The sequence below is a fragment of the Myxocyprinus asiaticus genome, chromosome 1, assembly GCF_019703515.2.
Source record: "Myxocyprinus asiaticus isolate MX2 ecotype Aquarium Trade chromosome 1, UBuf_Myxa_2, whole genome shotgun sequence".
Lineage (NCBI taxonomy): Eukaryota > Metazoa > Chordata > Actinopteri > Cypriniformes > Catostomidae > Myxocyprinus > Myxocyprinus asiaticus.
In genome coordinates, this window is record NC_059344.1 from 53,483,172 (window position 1) to 53,507,291 (window position 24,120).

General features: G+C 41.0%; 1 protein-coding gene across 3 annotated transcripts in view; it reads right to left on the reverse strand.

Annotated features, from left to right (window-relative positions):
- The window catches only part of LOC127441066 (sodium/calcium exchanger 1-like), an 85,118-nt gene that overhangs the window by 8,379 nt on the left and 52,619 nt on the right, over window positions 1–24,120 (reverse strand). For 2 of the 3 annotated variants that reach the window (XM_051698242.1, XM_051698236.1), the window contains exons 5-7: window positions 9,274–9,380; window positions 2,770–2,894; window positions 2,123–2,222 (exon numbers count right to left, since the gene is read on the reverse strand). In XM_051698242.1, coding sequence (XP_051554202.1) covers window positions 2,123–2,222; window positions 2,770–2,894; window positions 9,274–9,380 — 332 coding nt within the window. Of the gene's footprint in view, window positions 1–2,122; window positions 2,223–2,769; window positions 2,895–9,273; window positions 9,381–14,315; window positions 14,455–24,120 lie in introns of those variants that run through there. The other variant, XM_051698251.1, reaches the window with a different exon arrangement.

Below are 24,120 nucleotides of genomic sequence, written 5' to 3' on the forward strand. Positions count from 1 at the left end.
TCACTTCTTTGCCATTTCAAGGCACTAACTTTCAAAACACCACACCTATGAACCATTTGATCAAACATGGCCGTCAGGTGTACAGACACTTAGGTGCTTAATTGTAAACTCACCAATCAGGTGTAAGCACTATAAAAAGGCAACAGATGAGTTTACCTGTCTTCAACCAAATGGAAGGCAACATTGCAGTAAGAGGAAGAGGAAGAGGGAGAGGGAGAAACATCATTGGCCACAGAGCTATTTTGAATGTCCCGGGCCAAAGTGGTGGTAACATCACAATGTGTGCTGTGTGCAGTACTGGTCTTGTGTGCTGTGTTTGGTCAATACATTCATGTACTTTACTCTAACAATATCTCAAAAAATCAATCCCAGACTATATCATTAGAAAAGCAGAAATGTTAAAAGTGTTTTAGCACAGCAGTGTGAAACTGGTTCAAACAGAATCAGATCACATGAAAAATGTTTTTATAACTTTTTGTATAGTTTTGAATGAAGTGTTTCATTTTGCAAAAGATCTGAGGTGTTCTGCTACTTGTGTGTATGGTTGTGTGAATTAAGAGTAGTGTTTTGACAAAATGAGCCCTGTTTTAAAAACTGTAATAGCTAATTTCCAGTAAAGAACTATACTACCCATAATCCTGAAGACAGACAACAAATCAGATAAGTTGCTTTTACTATGGAAATGGAGGTAAGAGCAATCAGCAGTGATCGCCCACTCCCATGAAGCATTGCAAATAACGTAACTGAGTTCAGCTGTAAGTGATACAGTATATACAGTATATCCCAAGAAATTTGTTTGTGCTTCAATGGTGCTTGTTTAACAAAACCAGAGTAACTTATTTTTGCAGATAATGTTATTACTAGGGTTGTCAATTGATTACAATTTGTAATAAAATTATTTACATGATATGCCGATTAATTAATTGAATTAATCACAATTAATCGCATATTTAAATATTTGCTGTGAAAGACCATCAAATAACAATGATTCAATATGTAATTATTAAATTTATTTATATTTAAATAATTCCACATACATATTATAAATAGTATAATTAGCACATTAAATGGTTAAAAAAAATTCCATGATTGTAGCAGATGAGTAAAGCTACTGATATGACATTATAAAAATTGGCTCTAGAAGGCAATATATTGTTTAAATCCATATTATTGATCATATTATTTATTGGCCTACAGTCCATTTCATTTTGCAAATGAATTTGTCAATCTGTTACCAGTTTTATTATCAGGGCTTTTCTTAGGACGAGTCAATGTGCACATGCGTACATGCCATTTCACAAACACAGCATTTTTATGTCTATGTGTCAAGTTAACCAGAGTTTAACACTTAATAAAACACGTCCAGCTGTGTTTGAACACAAAAACACATCCTCAACTTGTGCTCTTGCTACTGTCAAGAAGCCTGCGTGTGGTTTATTCTCTGTACAGCTGCGCAACGTGTTGCCTGTACTGTACATCTGGAGTTTTGCTTACTGCCCCCTGCTGAAAACAGGTGGTACTTTAAGCTTGCATTGCTCAGATGGAAGGAATATTCCTTATTACGGTCCAGGGAAAAGATTAATTGCATACATTTTTTTTAACACGTTAATTTTCTATAATTAATCACACTGAATTAATGCGTTAAATCAACAGCCCTAGTTATTACATCATCACACTCTATATTTTGGACACTGGACAATGCCTATGTTGCCGGATGAAGTCTGCAATCTGTTCATACTACTCATCTGCATACCTAAAGAACATACTTTATTACTGGCGGATAAGTGCGTCCTTCATCAAATGCAATACATACTCTGACAGTACGTGATTTCGGATGCAGCAACAGTCTCATTTACCTTTGGTTTTTTGACGAATTTCCAATAATTTTTAGCTTCAAATCAAAGTTTGTAATGTTGGGATACTTCTGGGAGCTGGTTGGATTAGCTCAAGGCTTAAAACTCTTTATAGAAGAATATTTAGAATTTTAAGAAATGTAAAAAATAAATGAGAAAAATACTTCTGAAACCAAGGCCACTAAAAAAATGGGTGGTCAGTACTGTGCTCTATAATGGATATCGTTGTGGATAGGATGTAAAGTATGAACAAACAGGAAGTAGCATACCTGCGCTCACAGTAACAGCACTAACAAACTGCTCTCTCCAGCTACTGCTGCCCACAACCAGAGCCAGATTAGTCTTCTTAATGAGCTTATCCACAGTACTCTACACACATAGACAGACACAAAAACACATTTAACAAAGTTTTGTAATTATAATGCATAAAATCCATTATAATCAATATGTGATTATTTGTATGAACTTATCTTGTATTTAAGAAACAAGGTACATGAAACTGTGCTATATTCTCAATATAGTCACAGCTAAAGGGTGTTGTTAGGCACAACAAGCTGCACAGTGATATACATCACACCATAGCTGTCACTATATTGTATATTTTAGCATTGTATTAACTAATCAGCATCCAGGACTGGGATGTAATAGTTTCAAGATACTAAATTACAAAAGCAACCATAATAATTAAAAAATTATTTCTGACAGAATGGTGGACAGGATGGCATAGTGAAATTGCAGTAGGGAACATTGCTATAACTGAATGCACCTTAACAATGCACCTTAATACCATGAGACAGTAATAGCATGTTATTGTTTGTGACAGTTATCATACCAAGAAAATCTCATACCGTTAACCCCAACCAGGACTATCCATTTTATTAAGCCACACTGATAACTTGAGGTAAATAAGTTTTACCTTAAACTCATAGGACTCTTCAATCACCACCTCTAGCCTGGTATGTTCTCCCAGACTGGGACATCCCATCTTAGCCACTTCCTCTTCCTCAGCCCCAACCTCAGGTCTGTTCTCATTAGAGTCTCCTAAAGTACACAATGATACAGATGAACAGTGAGAGAAAAAAAATAGATTATTCAAAACATATTCATAAAAGTCCTAAAGTGTCCCAGAGTGAAAAAAAGAGTAACTAACGGTGACTGATGACTGCAAAAGAAATTGCTCAATGGAGAGATTCTAAAACTGACAAGCAGGAAATTCCATATATCTTATCAGTGTCATTGTGCTAATTAAATTGTAAAATTGCCGGAGGAGGCTGCATAAAAAATGTAGGGAATAATGATAGCCTCCAGTCACACTGCTAACAATTATTTTCTATTTTCAAACGTCACATGCTGCAGGTATTAGTGGCTAATAAATATATGTACCAAGGTGCACACTATCTACAAAGCCAGATAGATAGATAGATAAAATAATTTTCACTTCATTAAAATCATGTCTTTAAACGGAAAATAACATTTCATAATAATTGCTCAACCGAAACCCTCAGTTCATCCAGTTCTGTTTTTTTATTCTGCTTTTTCCTTTCTTTTATCGGTTACCATTCATCTTTCACCAGTTTGTTCATACCCTCCTCATTTAATGACCTCTACAGTTGCTTTATGTGTGGCTTCAGATGCACTGCTCATTTACAAGCTTTAATTTTTGTTTAATAACTGAGAATGTGCAGCCGAGTATGACACAAAAATACAGTTGCTGGTGTAAATATGAGGGGGACACAGAATTGCTTCCTTAGGTGCACTTCAGTGGCTAATTAGAAAACAGTTTCTTATTATTCTATGAATACAATAAGCAAAAGTGTGAATTCGTGAGAACACGTGACCTGTGAGCACGATTGTAGCTTTGTTCTGTAGCTCTGCTGACCCTACTCATATTCAACGAATTATCAATGTTAATTAAATAATTTTTGGGCATATCTTTAACTCTTCAGTATTTTGCAATTACATTATGGCTTCATGTCAAGGGAAATCCTCTGGCAGGCAGGCGCAACATGAACAAACACATGAAATGGACAAGATGGAGGAGTCTCTCACCGCCATGATTGCTTCAGCGATGGAGAAGCACAGTTTAAAACTTTGCAAGACAGATTAGACAACATTCAGATGGAGCTATCCGGCTGTTCAAATGCGATAAGAGAATTTTGTGACAGATATTCAATCCTGACCAGCCGAGTCAGTCAGACGGAGAAAAACAATGAAAAATGTTCTGTTTAACTTGCGGTCTACAAGGAGAAACTAGCTGATTTGGAAGACAAGAGCCGCAGGGATAATATTCGCATCATGAACCTACACGAAGGTGTTGAATCCTCTAATCTCTTGACCTACATCTCAATGTCTTTGCCACTATGGTTTCCTTCGTTGACTGACATAAACCCAGAGATTATGAGAGCTCCCCGCGTTGGACCTCCCAACAACACAGGCAGGCCTTGAACGGTCATCATGAAGATGCTGCGTTTTACTGACCGTGATCGAATTCTCAGGGCAGCTAGGAAATCTCCACTTAAGGTCAACGAGAAAGACATCAGATTTACCGCGGATTACAGTATCGTTACCATTAACCGTCGCCACGCCTTCATGGAGGTCACCAGCAAATCACAGAAAATGGGCTATAAGACCTTTTTGAACTACCCGGCACAACGTAAACTGACTCGAGGCAAACTAGCCTATCTGGCAAACTATTGCTGTATTTGTTATTAATAGATTATTTATGGCTGGGGCAAAGGTGGTTCTATCGTGTCTGACGACTTACTCGGGGCCAGGTTGTCCAACAGTTGGTTATTGGTTCACCCATGTGTTTTTTTTGGGGGGGGGATGTTCTTTTCGTCCATGTGTTTTCATATTTTTGTGGTTGGGTGTCCGTGGGGGTTGTGGCAACCATGGTGGGTGGGTATTTCTCCTTCTGTAACATTATGTGTCTTTTGAAGGTTCAGTTAATTGTTTTTTAGCTTTTTCGATGGTATGGACCCGTGTTGGTCAATAATTTTGGAGAAAGAATGGCAATGGAAACTCTTCATATTATAAGCTGGAATGTGAATGGACTGAATGGTCCCATTAAGCGTGCTGCCTGTGCCTACCTGGTACTTATTCAAGAGTCACATTTAAGGAACCAGACGTCCAGAGGTTCTCTAACAAATATTAATACATGGCTACATCAACTTCATTAGACAGTAAATCTCTGGGTTCACTTGTCGTGTTGAAACAAAGACTTTCTTTTAACATCTTGGAAAGGTATAACTCTGAGGAAGATAGAGTGTCATACATAACAGCATATATAGCGGGTCAGAATTTTGCTTTTATTTTGATTTACGCTCAGTCTCGGTTTGATCTCAGTTGAAAAATGTTCCTGCTTTAACAATAACTTTATTACGAATCCAAGATTGTTTCCTTATCATCGGTGCTGACATGAATGCTGTAGTTGATGTATCCCTCGATTGATCCTGTTTGAAAAACCATCCATCACAGTCTTTATCTACTACTGCTCTGTGTAAATTTATGTCTGATTTTAGCTTAATTGATGTATATCACATACCATCCTAATATGAGACAGTACACATTCTATTCCTACAGACATAAAAGTTATTCCAGACTGGATTATATTCTCATATCTTCTGCTTCATATTCAGAAATACACAGTGTTGAAATAATTCCATGTCCTCTATCTGATCACAGTGTAGACTCAGCTAAACTCTATCTTGTGTCTGCTCCAACTAAGGCTGCATGCTGGCATTTTAACAACACACTGTTACAAAATAAAGATTTTTGTGCAACGTTTAGAGAGAAATTAAGGTGGTTTATAGAGGTGAATGTCGGTTCGGTGGATGATCCTCATTTTCTCTGGGATGCTATAAAGGGTTTGTGGTGAGCAGGGCGGGGCTGAGCAGCTTCTGGGCAGAGCGAGGCCGGGAAGATAAGTGGTGAATGAGTTCCACCTGTGCGCCACACCGGTCTCGCGTTCCAGTGAGGGAGTAAACACGTAGACATTTATTGCTGCACTTCTCAGTTGCATACAAGAACACACTGCTTCATGCTGATATGTCAAACACACACACACAGCTCCGTTTGTCTCTCTCTCCCCATCTACTGCTGCCTCCTCTCCTTAAATACTCCCACCACCCCTCACTGGAATGCAAGACCTGTCCAACAAGAGTTAATACTGACATAAGCAGAACTCAATTTCTTGTTACGGCGTAGAGCAGAGTTTTTGATGCACAAAACTAGGAGAACTTATTATTTCAATTGGCTAAACCAAGTCATCTCCTAGCTCTTAGGTTGAAGAATAGTGAAAAATATTCAAATATTATGGCAATTCAAACTCCTGATGGCTTGATAAGTGAATCCAAGCATTAATAAAGAATTTAGGTCTTTTTATCAGAAATTATATAAATCAGATTTAGTCTTTAATGAGTAGGCATGTAATAACTTTCTTCAGGATCTCACTCTTCCATATTTCTCTGATGAAGAGGCAGCATCTCTGAATGCTCCAATTTCATTAGAGGAATTAAAGGTAGCTCTTATAGCCATGAAGAAGTGGAAGTCCCCGAGATGGGATGGAATTCTTCCAGAGCTATACCTTACTTTTTGGGAAGAACTGGGACAGCCGTTGTTAATATGATCAGTTACTCTATTTGTGAGGGTTCTTTTAATAATAATGCTAATATGGCCATTATTACCCTGCTACCTAAGCCTGACAAAGACTTAACTCATTGTGGGAATCATAGACCATTGTCTCTTTTAAATAGTGATGTCAAATTATATGCTAAAGTTCTAGCCTCCCATTTAGACATTTTTATGACTAAGCTGGTGCACAATGATCAGACCGGTTTTACTAAATCTTGCTTGGCAGCTGATAATGTACATCGGATACTACATATCATTCACGCTGTTAGTGGAAACGGTTCGCCGTGCGGTACATTGTCTTTAGATGCTGAAAAGGCCTTTGACAGGCTTGAGTGGTAATACCACTGGACAGTTTTGGAACGCTTTGGGCTAGGTAGAGAGTATATTAATATAATAAAAGTTTTATTTGCTAATCCTTCTGCAGTGGTCATGACAGGATGTACTTGCCCACCACAGTTTACAATTTCGCGTGGGACTCGTCAGGGGTGCCCTCTTTCTCCACTTTTGTTTGCCCTTTCCCTTGAGTTGCTTGATAAGAAAATCCGCCAACACACCATGGTGAGACCCACGACTTTTTGTAACACCTCACATCGGATATCTATATATATGCAAATTATATTATATGTCAGTGATACAGCTTATTCAATTCCACATGTTCTTTCAACATTTAATTAATTTAGTTCACTCTCTGGTTATAAGATTAACTGGACTAAATCGGTACTGATGCATTTAAATAACTCATCTTCTTAGTCTACTCTTCCTACATGCATTCTGATAGTATCTAGTTTTAGATATCTGGGAGTGGAGATTTTTCCATCACTACACACAATAGGTTTAAGACATTTTCAAAGAATATTTAATCGCGTAGATATGGATCTGACTCGTTGATCTGCACTACCATTATCCTTACAAGCCCGGATTTCTGTCATTAAAATGTATGTTTTACCTTGCATTAATTTTATCTCCTCTATGATACCACTTCTGTCACCCATGGATTACTGGACTAAATTTCAAGCATTGGCTTCTAAATTCATATGGAATGGCAAACCTCCTCGTGTAAAATCTACAACTATGCAGCGCAACAAAGATGCTGGTGGCCTCGCATTACCAAACTTTACATTTTATCATTGGCCGTTTATTTTGCAATCTCTCACAGTATGGTTCAATCCTGGATCTCTCGCTTCTTGGCAACCAGTTGAACTCAATCTGGCGCTACCTCATAGATTACAATATTTAATATACCATAATATTCCTTTAAAGAGTGCAAAGAGGCATTTGGGCCCAATAATATCATATCTTCTCATATCTGGTGCACTGCATCAAAGTTCTCTCACAATGATTTTAAATGGCATACTCACTCTCCATTATTCCACAATTATAGACTTCTCACGAATAACCAACCCTTTGTTTTTTCTGAGTAGATCGATAGAGGTATTCATGTTTTAGCTGACATATGGTGGAAGGATGGTTTACGGATGTTTAATGACTTGCGTACAGAATATGCCAGGGACCTCTTTTTTCTTTTATTTGCATTTGAGATCCGCCATGCGAGCTCAGTGGGGTACTACTATCCCTTCTCTCACATTGCACACAGTGCTAACAGAAAAAGGATGTACAAAGGGTATGGTATCATCTCTATATTTGTTGATTTTGGAAACCTCCTAAACAACTACCAATATTGGACATCTGGCATAGAGATATATGTGGTGCAAGCACAGAAGCCAATAATGGCGATAATTGCTGGGATGCAATATGGGTTAACCTTAGACATCTTTCAAAAAACCCTAACCTACAATGAATCCCTTACAAATTGGTTCACAGGATGTATCTCACCCCCAGGAAATGTTATTTAATGAAACTATCCCCTTCTCTTAATTGTAATTTATGTTCTGTGGGCTCCATAGACACTTATAAGCACATGTTCTGGGACTTGCCAAGTAAATAAGTTTTGGGTACAGGTATCTGCGACTTTAAAGGACATTTTTGAGACTGGTATACCATGCTGTCCTAAACTTTTGCTGCTAAATGACGATTCAACGTACAGTTTTTCATTGCTTCAGAAAAGACTGTTATTCTCTGGGTTGACTGCAGCTAAGAAAATGCTTGCCTTACACTGGCAACCTCCACACTCTCTCGCCTGGTCACATTGGATGTACTCCTTCTTAGACATTGTGAACATGGAATTATCAGTGGCCAGAATACATGGAGCTACTCTAAAAACTCTCTCAGCATGGTCAAGGGCAGATGTATATTATACATATTTTTTTTTTTTTTTTTGTTATTCAAAGTGTCATTCTATTGAATGGTCATGATACAGTTTTAATGTATGTATTATCAGTAACTGCACCAAAATGTGATATAGGGGGAGTCGGGGTGGGGGAGGCAACATGGTTGCCATGGGTGGGTGGGAAGTGATAAAAAATGGTAAGACTGTTCAGAGTGTTGTACTTGATATTTGTATATTTGTATATTTGTACACTAGCATTGTTATCTATTGTTATTAACATTGTTTGCAGTCTTGAATAAAAAATTCATCACAAAAAACAAACAAAAAACATGACTGATTCAATGTAAGGATACAATTTTGAGACTGTGTTTGGCAAATGAAATTTGTGTATTTAAACTGTTGATATTTTTCACTTTGTTAATGAATCTAAATATAATCTAAGAAGCCCACAGTTTACAGTATGCACATTTGTTGCAGTTTCTCTCCATTAGGTTCAATGGCTCAATGTTTTCACTTAGACATGGAAGAACATACATGCACACACAAATTTACACACTTTACCATGTTTCTGTCCGATCTCCAGTAACACTGGCTCTCCTAACTCAATGCTGAATGTCTTGTTCTTTTCATACTCTTCATCATCAATAATCTTCACCTCAATAGTCTTCCTGTAAAAGGAGAAGAATAAAAACAGATTGAGTGCAATTGAGAGAAAGAGAGTGGTTATATACTTCATTATCACTCATGTTTTTTTTTTGTTTGTTTTTGTTATTATTGTTTATTTGTGAAACCTTTTTTTAAACCTGTTATAATCCTGTTATACAAGCTATAATGACAGAGGGGAATTGTCATTCCTTTACACACAATTAAAACATTGTTTTCATTTCTCTAACACGTGCATGCACACGTTGCGATACTATCTCTCTGAATGCAGAGTAATTCACTTTAATGAACCCATGTGAGTTCATCTGTAATTTGCTCCAGGATTTGCATAACCCTGACATAAACAACCACACTCCCATAATGCATCATCATCCCATGCATTATTATGAAGTTTCGTAGTGCCAATCTAAATTACATTGAAGATGGAAACAATTAGTACAGGAAGAATTATTGTTTCATAATATACAAAGTGAGAATAAGGCTGGTATATAGATATATTTACAGCAGTACCCTTCTCACTTAAGAACTTTGAGCAATAAAACGAACTGCACAAAAGCTTAAACAAGTATATTTGAACTGTTCAGCCAACATCCTGCACTGAAATCAATGATATTCATCACTTACAGAAAGTTACCAAAGGTTATACAATCATTGTTTTAGACATGGTACTGTGATAATATCATGTATTATGTATTATTACATGTACTATGGTAATACCATGGTATTCTTTGAAATAACTTGAATTACCATGTAAATACCACTGTACGTGATTATGGCAATTATTCAGTACCATGGCCTGGGGTGAGGCCAATTAAGGGCCAGGGTGAAACTGGTCCACCCAGATTAATGGCTGGTCCACCTAATCATAGATGTAATTTTTTTTACGCATTCTGTGTATACAGTCCTCTATAAGAAAGACTAAACATTTGCACTTTTAATGCACACAATAACACACACACTGTATTTACTTGGAATAAAATGCTTTGAAACAAAAGGTTTATAAAAAGCATCTTATATTTAATCCTCCTCCTTTCCACATAGAGCAATTTCAGCACTTTTAGCAGCTTCTCACTCCTCGTTTCTCTCTTTCCATTTACTCAATGCCAGCTTGATCAATCAACATTTACCTCGGATTATTCATAAGATGAGATCAAAACTTCTCAGAGTGGAGAGAAAATACAGTTCTGCTCATCCTCTCACCTTCCCCTGCCCCTTTTGCTTTCAAAACTTCTGTTCTCCACTTAACTTTTGCACTAACTCACTCCTGCTTTCCCTCGCCATCATTCTCCTTCAACATTTCTTGTTCTGTCCTCCTACTAGTAAATTTCCCCATGCCAGCCATCCCATTCCCACTTCACTGCACTCTTATTTGGCCTTTTGAACTGAATCCAGCAGCTCAATTAAGATCTTGTCAGCTATGTGTTTTATTGCTTTCGGCTACTGCCTCTCCCTCACATTAACATTGCTCTTTAATATTGCAAAATAGTAAAGATAGAAAGGAGCTGGAGAGGAAGGGAAAGGAAAGAAAGTAAAGAGAGAAGGTTTTATTAACGTACTGTATATTACTGTATATTGAAGCATTAATGAGCCCCTTTCCTTAAGTGGAGGTCCTACAACATTTCACCTTTATTTCATTTCTAAAGTAGGCTTCTAAGAATGTTAAGATATTATATGTTGAGAGAAGCATTAAATTAAACAAAGAGAGGAGATTATTTGTAAATGATACAGAATCACAGCCAGTTTGTTTCAGAGTGCCAATATTGGCTTATTGAACTGATGGCAATGTGTACAAACTTTTCAGGAGAAGATGCAAAGACACCTGATCATCTCCTCCTTAATCACACATACACCCTAATCAGTGTCTAATCAACATTCTGCACTTAACGTCCTGTAGCTCTTGCTTATCATGATGATTAGCAGGGTGTGGATTGTGATAGTTAATAGGAGACAAGGACCAGCATGTTCAGTATGTTGAACTGTGTAAGTAATTTAATTAATGCAACTCACACACGAACAGAGGCTGATTAATAAAGATAAATATTACACATCAACCTATAATCACTAGAGGAAAGGATTGATGAATTTCATTATTATTCACATTTTATTATTTAAGATCCCATTAGGTATTGTAGTTCTTCATATACTCCTCCCGTATGAGTAAAGATCTTCATACTAAAGCACACACTTTTACATGCATATTGATGCATGTGGAATGATGAAAATGTAAGCATAGTTCTAGCAGGAAGATCTTGGGATTCAATCTATCAGGCATCCCATCCAATCACAATACAGCCTCTGCTTTCTAAGCCTGCCAGCTGCCTCTCATTGTTCGCATACTTCCGTGCTTTCACCCCCCTCCACCCCATCACCAACAGTTTAGGTCCTGTCCTGGGTGGGGTAAGCTCCGCTCCCCTGATGTCATTGCCTCTGGCAGGATCTGACTGTTCAAGCAAGCATCGGCGTGCTGAACCATAGGATGGGGCTTATGCCAAATGATGCAAGTATCTTTTCGTAATTATTAATTCTAATAATCTCGAGTCTTTGTGATAGAATGGCAGTTCAATGCTTAGTACAAATGTAGTAAAACTTTAACTTTTACTTGAGCTTTGCCCTCTTCAGTGACTAAGAATACATGCTTCTGGTCCAGTATTAAGCTCTTACACTTTACCAAGGTAAAAGTAAAAGGAAGACTGGTGATAAACTGTAGACAATCAACAGATAGCCAGGGAAAAAAATGGAATAATTAAAACAATAGGATTTTAAGTAGAATGCAAAATGGAAATCAGTGTTTTGAAGTTAAAGTCTGTTTAGTAATATTGCCACAATTCATTGAGGTTAACATCGAAGTGTGCAATTTCTGTGCCACTAGGAGCAATAAACAGGATCGCAATTTTTTTTTTCAAACAGGTTCACAAAGACTCCTACCGCTAATTTGCCATTGTTCAGGCAAACCAAAACCAAATGCATTGGTTTAGCCAGAAGTTGACATGTCAAACAAACAAATCCATTTTTGAAAGCATCACAGTATTTGCAATCTTCTGTAAATCAGCCAACAAATGACTTATTTATAGTTGTCTCTGCACATTAAGCTGCATTAATACGAGAAAGCATCTGAATATCAAAAGAACTACACACTTCACCTTTAAGGGTGACAAAGCTGAGGGCAGATGTGATGCATAGTGATAAGTACACCAATACCCATAACCTTCAGACACGCAGATGTGGCAGTCATGACACCGAACACACAAACAAATGCATGTAATTCCATACATAATCCATAAAGTTTGACAACCAGTTATGTAATGTTATATTTAAATGAACATCAAATAAAAAACATTTCTCTAATCAACTCTGAATGGTAATGCAATCTATATTACACAGGGACTGAATGCATTGAGATGGTTGCTTAAGCAGAGATGAGAGTGTTTCTATCTCATATTGTCTTAATTACTTCAATGCTTTATTACACAGCTCTCTGGAATACTTGATTCTGATTGGTCAGTCACAACATTCTGTGATAAAATATTTTTGTTTAATGACCATGAAACTGTATATTGTACTGTTCTCCCAAACAACCATTTGCCTACACAGTGCTAGTGTCATATTTCACGCAACATTCCAGAGTCCACTTCTTTTCACATACTAAAATAATTTCAACTTGTATCATCCTGAAGGGGTTTATTTTGTGTTATACCACTGGTCTGTTGAATGCTTGATACTGATTGGTTGACGGACGTTCTAAGGTGTGCAATTATTCTTCAAGTAAACGCACAACTATGAAGTAGTTCCAGGTCTTGACCGTATAACGGTTCCATAACACTTATCACATAAATTATTTCAGTTATTTCAAAGAGCCCTACAGGCTACCACAACAGAATAACCAACTAAAACAAAGAGATTGGTTAAGTACATTGGATAAGAATGACAAACAATGTCTATATCCTAATATCCTAAATGTATTTAAATTTCGATTGAAAAGCGTCCTTGGGCTCTCTCTCTCTCTCTCTCTCTCTCTCTCTCTCTCTCTCTCTCCTCTCTCTCTCTCTTTTGCTCTCGTCTCACCCACACACACACACACTGAGACTTGAGTCATGACCAACAAATAGAGCAGCACCCCCCGCGACTTGATCAATACAACAGTTTCTATTATCCAAAATAACTTTTAATATGTGAAACGTTTTATGTTTCATTGTATTTTGCATCAGCCTCACATAGCTATAGTGGAAAGCACTGCACTATCCCTCCCCCTCTCTTTCGCTCTCACACAAACTCTCTCGGGAACGCACCCCTGTGACTCACTGGGATTGTAAACAGTTGTTTAGCAATGGTAAAGCTGTACAAGAATGGCGACACTCACTGCTGAGACTTAAACTTACACTTTGGCAATTTTTCTTTTTTTTTCTCATGCACAAACACACACACACAAAACCTTGTTACTCCAATGCCGAAAAGCAGCGCATCCTTCGTTGCTAGTTCTAAAGTGACATTTTTGAACTAGCAACAAAGGCTTGAGCTGTATCAAAGCTAGATAATCTTGATCAATACAACAGTTTCTATATTATCTGAAATATCTGTGGGAAACACCCTCGTGCTCCCCCTCTCTTAAGCTTTCACACACACACGTGAACACACATATATATACGCATTACACACACACTTTCTCGTGAGCAAAAAACAGAGCTGTCATGTCAGCGCACACCTGAATCTCAGTTGGGTTGAAAACAGTTGTTAAGGTTTACATTGGAGAAGCTATATACAAAAATGCAGACATTCGCTGCTGCTAAAAAGTGCTTAAAATCTTGACGATTTTGAAGCAATGTTCCTTCTGATGAGAGCTGCAACAAAAAAGGTAATCCCAGAAGTGAACTCTCTCAGTTTATGAGTTTCTCTCTTTCGATCACTCAAAAACATACACACATACACACACACAAACGCACTACCTTATTACTCCGGTAAGTGCTCCAGTAAAGCAGCGCAAGCCTTGCTATCCTCTGTTGCTAGTTCTAAAGTGATGTTTTGGAACTAGCAATAAAGGCTTGGACTGTATCAACGCTGAATCCATGGCAGAAGAAAGTAGTTCCACTTTTAGGGATGAAAACCAGAAAATGTCTTGCATACACTGAAACCAGGGCAGAGCTGCTTGGGGCAGAACACACACACACACACACACACTCCTCCCTGGTGATAAATGGTGACACATGTTGGGTGGAGTTATTAATCTAATAAGGTCAGGCGCGAATATTTTGGTGGTTGTTTTCAGTCATAATTTTAAATTCCTAATTTTGTCTTTTGCTGGTGAGCACGTGTTTTTTGATCTGGCACTCCCTAGACAACAGCTTTCTAATAAAAGAACAATGACGAGTAGCTTATGGGTGGCACGGGATGTCTCTGTACATTGCGGTCATGTTAAGGATTAAGCAGTGCTGCTTTTGAGACAGATAGAGGAGTGCTTCTCAAACTTGCTGGTCAGAAAAATGTCTGCCACAAGCCACACTTTAAAAATATATATATATAAAATAAATGTATGAAGTAGATTTTTTAAAGAACTGTATTTTCTAACTTCATATTAGGCATGTGGATAGAAAGCATCATGATGTGTACTGCATTATTATATAGTGGAACCTAAAAATGGTGAATCTCAGTCCTGCACTCATGCACTCTATTTTTAGACAATAAAGCCCTGACTTGCAAATTTATGTAGCCTCAAATGGCGAAAAAACCCCGTTGCCTTCTTACAGCACAACACTCTATGTGCTCAATTCTACGGAAAACTCAAAGCTCAAATTAACAAAAAAAAAAAAAAAAAAGAAAAAAAATAAAGAAAAAAATACAAGAATATGACAACAGTTGCACAAATTAACCAGGGCTCTGGGCAAAAATGCCACCAAAAGTGAAAAAATGTCCCATATTTTTAAAATGTAGGGGCAAAAAAAAAAAAACATTCCCTGCACTGAATTCTTACATTTATTTTCTGTTACATGTATAAAAAGTTATATATTTATAGAATTCTATTCTAGGCTTTTCTGATTAGTTATGGGTTTAGACACCAAAGTGACCATTTCAAGTAATCAATATAATAGAAGTATCTGAAATAAAGAAAATAGACAACACTCTGTATGTTTTACAGTATGTTAGAAAAGGTTAACAAATGCCCTTAAAGATCAATTTTAGACCCCTTAATAAAAAAGTTAATTTCTGACACTGGTTGCATATGCATCAAAGTGCTAGTCTCATCAGAGCTAGTTTCTAAAGATGGGCCAATTTAATAGGCACAGCAAAAAATAATTGTGCAGGTTAGCAAGTGCAATAAATGAAAACAATTGTGGACCTTGCATAAGCAGAACCATGCCTAGAAATGCAGAAGCCATCATCAGCCAATCCAAATAACAGCACTGAAGGCCACCGTAGAGACAGTGGTGTAACATGGAAGAGTCTCAGAGGTTCAATATAAGTCAAGCAGCAGTTGAAGACAAGCAAATAAGGAGATTTGTGCAAGAGGCATGTTGGCCAGCATAAGTGAGTGGCATCTGTCTAGCTGCAGTGTCAAGAGTCTTTACTCTTGACCTAATTTACTTTACGTTATGAGAAATGAAGCAGTAGGTTTGAGCAGTGGCAACAATGTGGTGTACAAGGAAAGTAAGTCATCAAGGATGTCTCTAGGTACTAAATGCCGAGCAGTTTCAGTAGAGTTTGTTTGATGGGGCATTGAGAAAGGCAGATACTGTATTTGACAAAATAACTCAACATCTTATGCTTTTGCCAAGAAGAATTTCACTTGGCAGGGATGTGTTGGCTGGGAGGAATAAAGGAGAAGATCAGTAGAAATCCCTGAAACTGTAGGTAGTCACATGCAATGAGTTGCGGGTGATGTCCCTTTGTTTTTTGTTTTTGAGGTAAAAAGTTCTCAGAGCTGAGTGAGGATGGCAAGAAGGTAAGAAGGTAGAAAACAGTTTGGGCTGGTATGAAAGTGGTTGTTGGGTTTAAAATGAATGTCTTAAAATGTCTTGGCTGATTTAACATCAGAAGGGCCTGTTATGCATTTACTCTATATCCTCCTGAGACCTGAGTGCAACTACTGTGAGCATTTTCCATTTCCCTTTTTGATTTGTAACTATATGCACCTAATAAAAATAAAAAATAAAAATCTATATTTCTAATATAATCTATATCAATATTTTCCTAAAAATGAATGTCCACATATGTCAAATTTCAAATAATACCAAGTTATAGAAAGTCTGATTTTTTTTTTTTCCAGGTGTGTTGGTTATTCATGTTTTTGAGACGTTACAGACATTACAGCTGATTTTCTGTAAAGGATTTTATTTGGAAAAGCACAAATAAAAAACTATACAAATAAAAATTATTTGACTTGATTTGACTTTTATGTTACAATGTTTTTTTCTACTTTTGCAACAAAATCTCAATGTTCTCTCTTTGCACTGTCAAACAAACAAGTGATAGCCAGTGCTGAAGCATTTTACCAATCAGAAATTAGCATAAATAATTCTGATTCAGAGTAATGGCCAGCAACGTCCAATCACTGCCAACCATGTTAAAATAAAATTTTGCATTATAAAATTCTGAATCTACATACTGATAATCATTGTTCCATATCTGCAAAACATGATGAGTGGTCCAAACATCATCTGCAGCCTGAAACTGAACTTTTGGTCAGATGTTTGGAGTGAATGCACTACATGGGAAAGCTATAGGATGTCCATTTGCTCCCTTGCTCCCTTTTTAGTAAATGTTTGTCTGCACTGGTCTCAGAACAGTTCGAAATGACCGTATTTTCATCCTAACACCATACAAAGCATCTGAAAGCATAATTTTTTCAGCTTTTGATTCTCAATGTGATAATGCACAGTAAATATATATTTTCTAAGGAAAACCTGTGCTAAAGTACACATTAGTATACATTGTGTTCAGCAGCGTGGCGTTTCACAATAAATCACTCAAATTTTAAAAATGGCATCTCGAATGTAACTAGAGACTAGAGATCTTTTGACTCAAACAGGTTTGAGTCTAAAAACGTAATAAGGTTTCTTACAAGATGTAGTTTTGTTGGTGTTTCCCCCAAAGACAACTCCGCTGTGAACGGCGTTTTGTCACATGGCTCCGTACGTCGAAAGTTTAATCCTTTACTGACAGCTCAGGGTCATATGAACTGAGATCAGTCAGTTTAAATTAACTTAAATTATGCATTGCATATAGTGAAACCAAAATACAACATCCACTTATGTATACGCAGGGTCACACGAGGATATAGCCACAGACTGGTCACAGGGCAGCGGCCTTTGAAACTATAGGGCAGAAGACATCAGTGGTTAAGAGGGTGTAGCTCAGGCCTCTAATCAATAGATTGGAAATTTCAAAGACCTCCCAGAATTAAGAGATCCTTAGAAAAGCTATACGATAGATGAGATTCTGCAATTCTTTGGCATGGTTTGCTACATCTCCTGAAATTAGGTGTGCAACAGACAGGAATTAAAGACAAGAACATATTGTGTCTTGGCAGTGGGCAGAAGAGAGAGCATTACATAAATTGCTTTACAGGCATACAGTAAGTTAAGGGGAATAAAATGTACTTTTGCCCTCACACTCACTGGGCGCGTGCACATGTCCAACAAGGCTGATGAGGACAAGGTCGATGCAACAGCACAGCTGGACCAAGTAAATAATGCTGATGATTAATGGATGATTCGATAAAGGGTGTGGAGGAAGTGGGATTGCTGAAACAATTATTACAATAATACGCTCACACAATCTTATCCATTTACAAGCAAAGAGTTGAAATTAACACATTTATTTTGAGACAAAATACTTATTTATCATTTTCAGTTTTGTTTAAGGTCATTAAATCAAAATGTTTCAAAAAATGTCCAATAAGTGTAAGGATAACATTTGGGGTAAAAAGCCTCCCTGTTGCAGGGGCTAAAGTCCCCTATTAAACACATTGTTTTTCTTAAGTGGGGGGAATAGATTTGTATGAAAACTTTTCATAGTAGTTATTTTGAAGCCTCATTGTACCCTACTAATTAGACATTTAGCAGATGATTTTGTGCAGATTCACTGAAAAAATTACTTAATCTTTCATGTTATAACAACAATCTGTTTCCATCCATATAACATCTAAAAATTATTTCTGAGTTTTCTGAGTTTTTATGAGTTTTCAGAGTTTCAACTCGATTTTCTTCATTAATTAAATTGAGCAATTAAATACAAAGTGGTCAAAAAAAGCTACACTTTTACACCACTTGCACTTTTACCACTTTGGCAGCAATTAATTTTATTTTATTTATTTATTTATTTATTTTTTGCAGGTCACAGCAAACTAATTACAGGGACAGTGCTGCTGGAGCAATCTGGGGTTAAGCACCCAGCCCAGTTCTTTAAATACAATACTGCAATGAGCAGAAAACACTCAACATACACTCCTACAACCCATTCTTATTTATGTAACTGCAGCTGTAGGCTTTCACTAGATTCATCTCTCATCAGAGATTCCGCATCTATATTCACATCTACAACCTGTTTTGGGACCTGGTCCACTGGTTGAGAGGCAACAGCAGTGGCAGAATGCTTTAATGTTTCTTCAGTGTGAAGAATTGTTCAGTATTTTGACTATTGAATATGGTTAGGTATGTCAATAGATGTTCTAACATAAAACAATCTAACATATCTGGTTGAAATTTTGCTGCATCTGAGTGTTTTTGAAGAAAAATACAGATATAAGGCATCTCAGATATCTTTCCTTATGTAACAAGTTGCAGCAAAAACTGTGAATGCTCTCATTCTCACCTTCTCACTCGATGTTTTCTCAGATCTTCCTGTAATATCTAACCTGTGAAAACTATAACAGGTTTGATAATCTCATGATGACATCTGCAACTGTTTTTCTCTGACACACATGTGTGCACGCACACACACACACACACACATATACACACACACACACACACTAACAGATGGTCTAACTCTTTCATTATCTCAGTCATTGCAATGTGGAATTGAAAGAAACTAGCATTCCCTATCTGTCACTCATTCGACGTTGTATTGATGTAGTGACACTAGGAGTCACTCTTGGGAGCCCGAGACACCTCTGGTCTTTGATAAAAGGCCAATGAAAATTGGCGAGTGGTATTTGCATGCCACTCCCCCGGGCATACGTTATAAAAGGAGCTGGTATGCAACCACTCATTCAGATTTTCTCTTCAGAGCCGAACAGTCATGCTCACTGAGCTGAATTCCCACGACTGTTCATTCACCTCTGCTGGATCTGATGGCGCATTTCAGCGGCTTCTCCCTCCTCTGCACTGGTGCACTGCAGAGAATGCCCCTGGGCGCTTCGGCAGAAATAATATAGTATATTTCTCTAAAAGAGTATATTTCTCTAAAAGAGTGGCACACACGGAACGTCTTTTTAAAGATGCGTCTTTTTAAAGATGCCTTTACTTTGTGTGTTATTCCTGGTTGCGCTCGTTATCTCTCGCCTTCTGATGGTCACGATCACTGTCTTTCGTGCCTGGGCACTGCTCACGAGGAGACAGCGTTCGTGGATAGGTCATGTACTCATGTATGAGAACATGTCCATGGCAACGATGTGATCGCGGCTTACCTTCATAAGAAAGCAAGCCACCCCAGAGGCTCCCCACCTCGGTCCTTCTACCCACGGGTATGAGGCCAGCGCAGCTAGCACTGGGGGCGATTTGGGGACCCCAATGGGACCACCTCCGCTAGGTATCCCCCCACGGACCTCCCATTCCCCAGCACGCTCGTCTGCCCCGATCGGGCTTCCGGATGAGTCCGCCGGCTCATCTCACGGCGAGTTCGACCTGTTATTCGGAGCCCGCGAAAGTGATGAGGTCTCGAGCGCAGCATCGGAGAGCGGGCTCGTCCAGTCGGATGCGAAAGCCTCAGCTGAGCTCCTCCCTTCAGGTGCGGTCGCCCAGTCACAGGCTAATGCGGAGATGACGACATGCTTTCCCGGTCGGCCACGACCGTCGGGCTAGAGTGGAACCCTCCGCTCTCCCCTGAACCCTCGAGGCTCGATGATTGGTTCCTGGGCTCGCAGTGCTGCTCAAAGCCATGCCCCGCCCCCGTTCCTTTCTTCCCGGAAGTGCATGAAGAGATGACAAGGTCGTGGGAGGCACTTTTTACTGCCCGGTCCCAATCTTCCAGCTCCCCCGCCCTCACTACCCTCGATGGTGGGGCGGCCAAGGGCTATTCGGCAATCCCCCCAGTGGATAAAGGTGCTCGCGGCGCACCTATGCCCGCAGAGTGCCGCCACCTGGCGCGGGCACCCAAAGCTCCCTTCCAAGGCCTGTAGGTTTAAGTTGTCTCTAACGGCCAAGGCCTACAGTGCCGCTGGACAAGCCGCCTCCATCCTGCACGCCATGGCTCTCCTGCAAGTCCGCCAAGGCGCTAAAGGAACTGCACGAGGGTAGTTCCGCACCAGCATTGTTGCAGGAGCTGTGCTCGGTGACCGACCTCGCTCTCCGGGCGACTAAGGTCTCCAGCGGTGGTCTCCCCACCCCTGAGTGTCCAGCTGTGGCACAAATCCACCCCCGATGTGACAATCTCCACGGGTCATGAGGACAGGCCTCTTCCTGGTCACAAGGAGCCAGGTAAGTACTTTGATGTCCCTGAACTCAGCACGGCCACAACACAGTGTGGCACCTCAGGCTCCACCCCACCGCGAGGCCCCACCCACCGGTACGTCTGACGAGATTGTCCCTCCGGCCGAGATGATGAAGGGGTTTAACAGCAAAAAAGGCGGTGGGTTGCGGCCAATCTTGGACCTGCGAGTACTGAACCAGGCTAGGACTCCCATCCTAGATGCTGACACAAAGACGCACTCTAGCGAGCGTCCGGCATCAAGATTGGTTCATGGCGGTAGACCTGAAGAATGCATACTTCCACGTCTTGATTCTACCTCGACACACACCCTTCCTGTGGTTTGCATTCGAGGGTTGGGCATATCGGGTACAAGGTCCTCCCTTTCGGTCTGTCCTTGCTCCCTCGCGTCTTCACGAAGGTCGCAGAGGCAGCCCTTGCCCCGCTAAGGGAAGTGGGCATTCTCATCCTCAACTATCCCAATGGTTGGCTAATCCTAGCTTGCTCTCAGGATGTGTTGTGTGCACACAGGAACCTGGTGTTCTCACACCTCAGCCAACTAGGGCTTCGGGTCAACTGGGAAAAGAGCAAGCTCCTCCCAGTTCAGAGCATCTCTTTTCTCGGTTTGGAGTTGGACTCAGTATCATTGACGGCGCACCTCACGAACGAGTGTGAACAGTCGGTGCTGACCTGTTTGAAGGCGTTCAGACAGAAAACAGCGGTTCCACTGAAATTGTTTCAGAGGCTCCTGGGGCATATGGCATCCTCAGCAGTGGCCACCCCGCTCGGGTTGATGCATATGAGACCGCTTCAGCACTGGCTTCAGACTCGAGTCCCGAGATGGGCATGCGCCGCGGGACACATCGCGTGGTCATCACGCCGGTCTGTCACCGCCTCTTCAGCCCTTGAACCGACCTCATGTTTCTACGGGCAGGCGTTCCCCTATAGCACGTCTCCAGGTGCGTCGTTGCTGTTTGCAATGGGCATGCAGCCGCCAGCTTATGGACAGGCCCGTGGCTGCGTTGGCACATCAACTGCCTCAAGTTGCTGGCAATTCTGCTCGCCCTGTGGAGGTTCCGGCCATTGATCCAGGGCAAGCACGTGTTAGTTTGTACAGACAACACGGCAATGGTAGCATATGTCAACCACCAAGGTGGTCTGCGCTCTCATTGTATGTCACAACTCACCCACCGTCTCCTCCTCTGGAGTCAGCAGCACCTCAAGTCGCTGCAAGCCACTCACATCCCGGGCGACCTCAACACTGCAGTGAATGCGCTGTCATGGCAGATTACCCTCAGGGGAGAGTGGAGGCTCCACCCTCAGGTGGTCCAGCTGATCTGGAGTCGATTTGGACAAGCACAGATAGACCTGTTTGCCTCCCAAGAATCCTCCCACTGCCCACTCTGGTACGCCCTGACCGAGGCACCTCTCGGCATAGACGCGCTGGCACAAAGCTGGCCCCCTGGCCTGTGCAAATATGCGTTTCCCCCAGTGAGCCTACTTGCACATACTCTGTGCAAGGTCAGGGAGGACGAGGAGCAGGTCGTCCTGGTAGCACCCTACTGGCCCACCCAGATGTGGTTCTCGGACCTCACGCTCCTCGTGACAGCCCCCCCTGGCGAATTCCCCTGAGGAAGGACCTTCTTTCTCAGGGACGGGGCTCCATCTGGCACCCGCGACCAGACCTCTGGAGTCTCCATGTCTGGCCCCTAGACAGGATGTGGAAGACCTGCGGTGGTAGACACGATCACTTAGGCTAGGGCTCCCTCTACGAGGCGCCTGTATGCCTTTAAGTGGCATCTGTTCACTAAGTGGTGTTCTTCCCGACGGGAAGACCCCCAGAGATGCGCAGTCAGATCAGTGCTTTCCTTCATGCAGGAGAGGTTGGAAGGGCGGCTGTCTCCTTCCACCTTGAAGGTGTACGTTGCTGCTATAGCAGCACACCATGACACAGTGGACGGTAAGTCCTTAGGGAAGCACGACCTGATCATCAGGTACCTGAGAGGCACCAGGAGGCTGAACCCCTCCAGACAGCACCTCGTTCCCTCATGGGACCTCTCTGTAGTTCTTCAGGGTCTACAGAGAGCCCCCTTTGAACCTTTGCAGTCAGCTGAGCTTAAGGCATTCTCCTTGAAGACTGCTCTCCTGACTGCACTCAATTCCATCAAGAGGGTAGGAGACCTGCAAGCATTCTCTATCAGCGAAACTTGCCTGGAGTTCGGTCCGGGCTACTCTCGCGTGATCTTGAGACCCCGACCGGGCTATGTGCCCAAGGTTCCCACAACCCCTTTTAGGGACCAGATGGTGAACCTGTGAGCGCTGCCCCAGGAGGAGGCAGATCCAGCCCTGTCGTTGCTGTGTCAGGTGCGCGCTTTACTCATCTATTTGGATCGCACGCAGAGCTTTAGGATCTCTGAGCAGCTCTTTGTCTGCTTTTGTGCACAGCGGAAAGGAAGCGCTGTCTCCAAGCAGAGGATCGCCCACTGGCTCATTGATGCCATAGCTATGGCATATCACGCCCAGGACGTGCCACCCCCGGTAGGGCTACGAGCCCATTCTACCAAGGGTGTAGCGGCCTCCTGGGCCCTGGCCAGGGGTGCCTCTCTAACAGACATTTGCAGAGCAGCAGGCTGGGCAACACCCAACACCTTGCGAGGTTCTACAACCTCCGGGTGGAACCGGTTTCGTCCCGGGTAGTGGCATGCAATACAAACGGATAAGCCCGGGATAGCCGGCCAGCTTGCACATTGCACCTTTCACCTCCTCTGAGCTGAAGACGTGCACCATTAATTCCCAGTAGTGTTCACAAACTATGTTCCCTGGTTGACTTCCTCCGAGCCCTGTGGCAGTCAAGTTTTCGGAGAGAATCGCTGCTGGACCAGTACACGTGCTAACTAAGAGCCCTGTTCTGGGGTAGGTGCTCCGCATGTGGCGGTTCCCTGTAAGGTAACCCCATGCGATGTCTATCTTCCGCTAATTCGTTTCCCTGTTGGCAAACTGCGTCTTCCTTGGGCAGAGCCCCCTCTGCCACAGTCTCCATGTTTGTAGTAACTCCTCCCCCGTTGGGTAGGATCTACCATGAGACTTCTCCACATGATCGGCAAGACCATGTGACATATTTTCCACTTA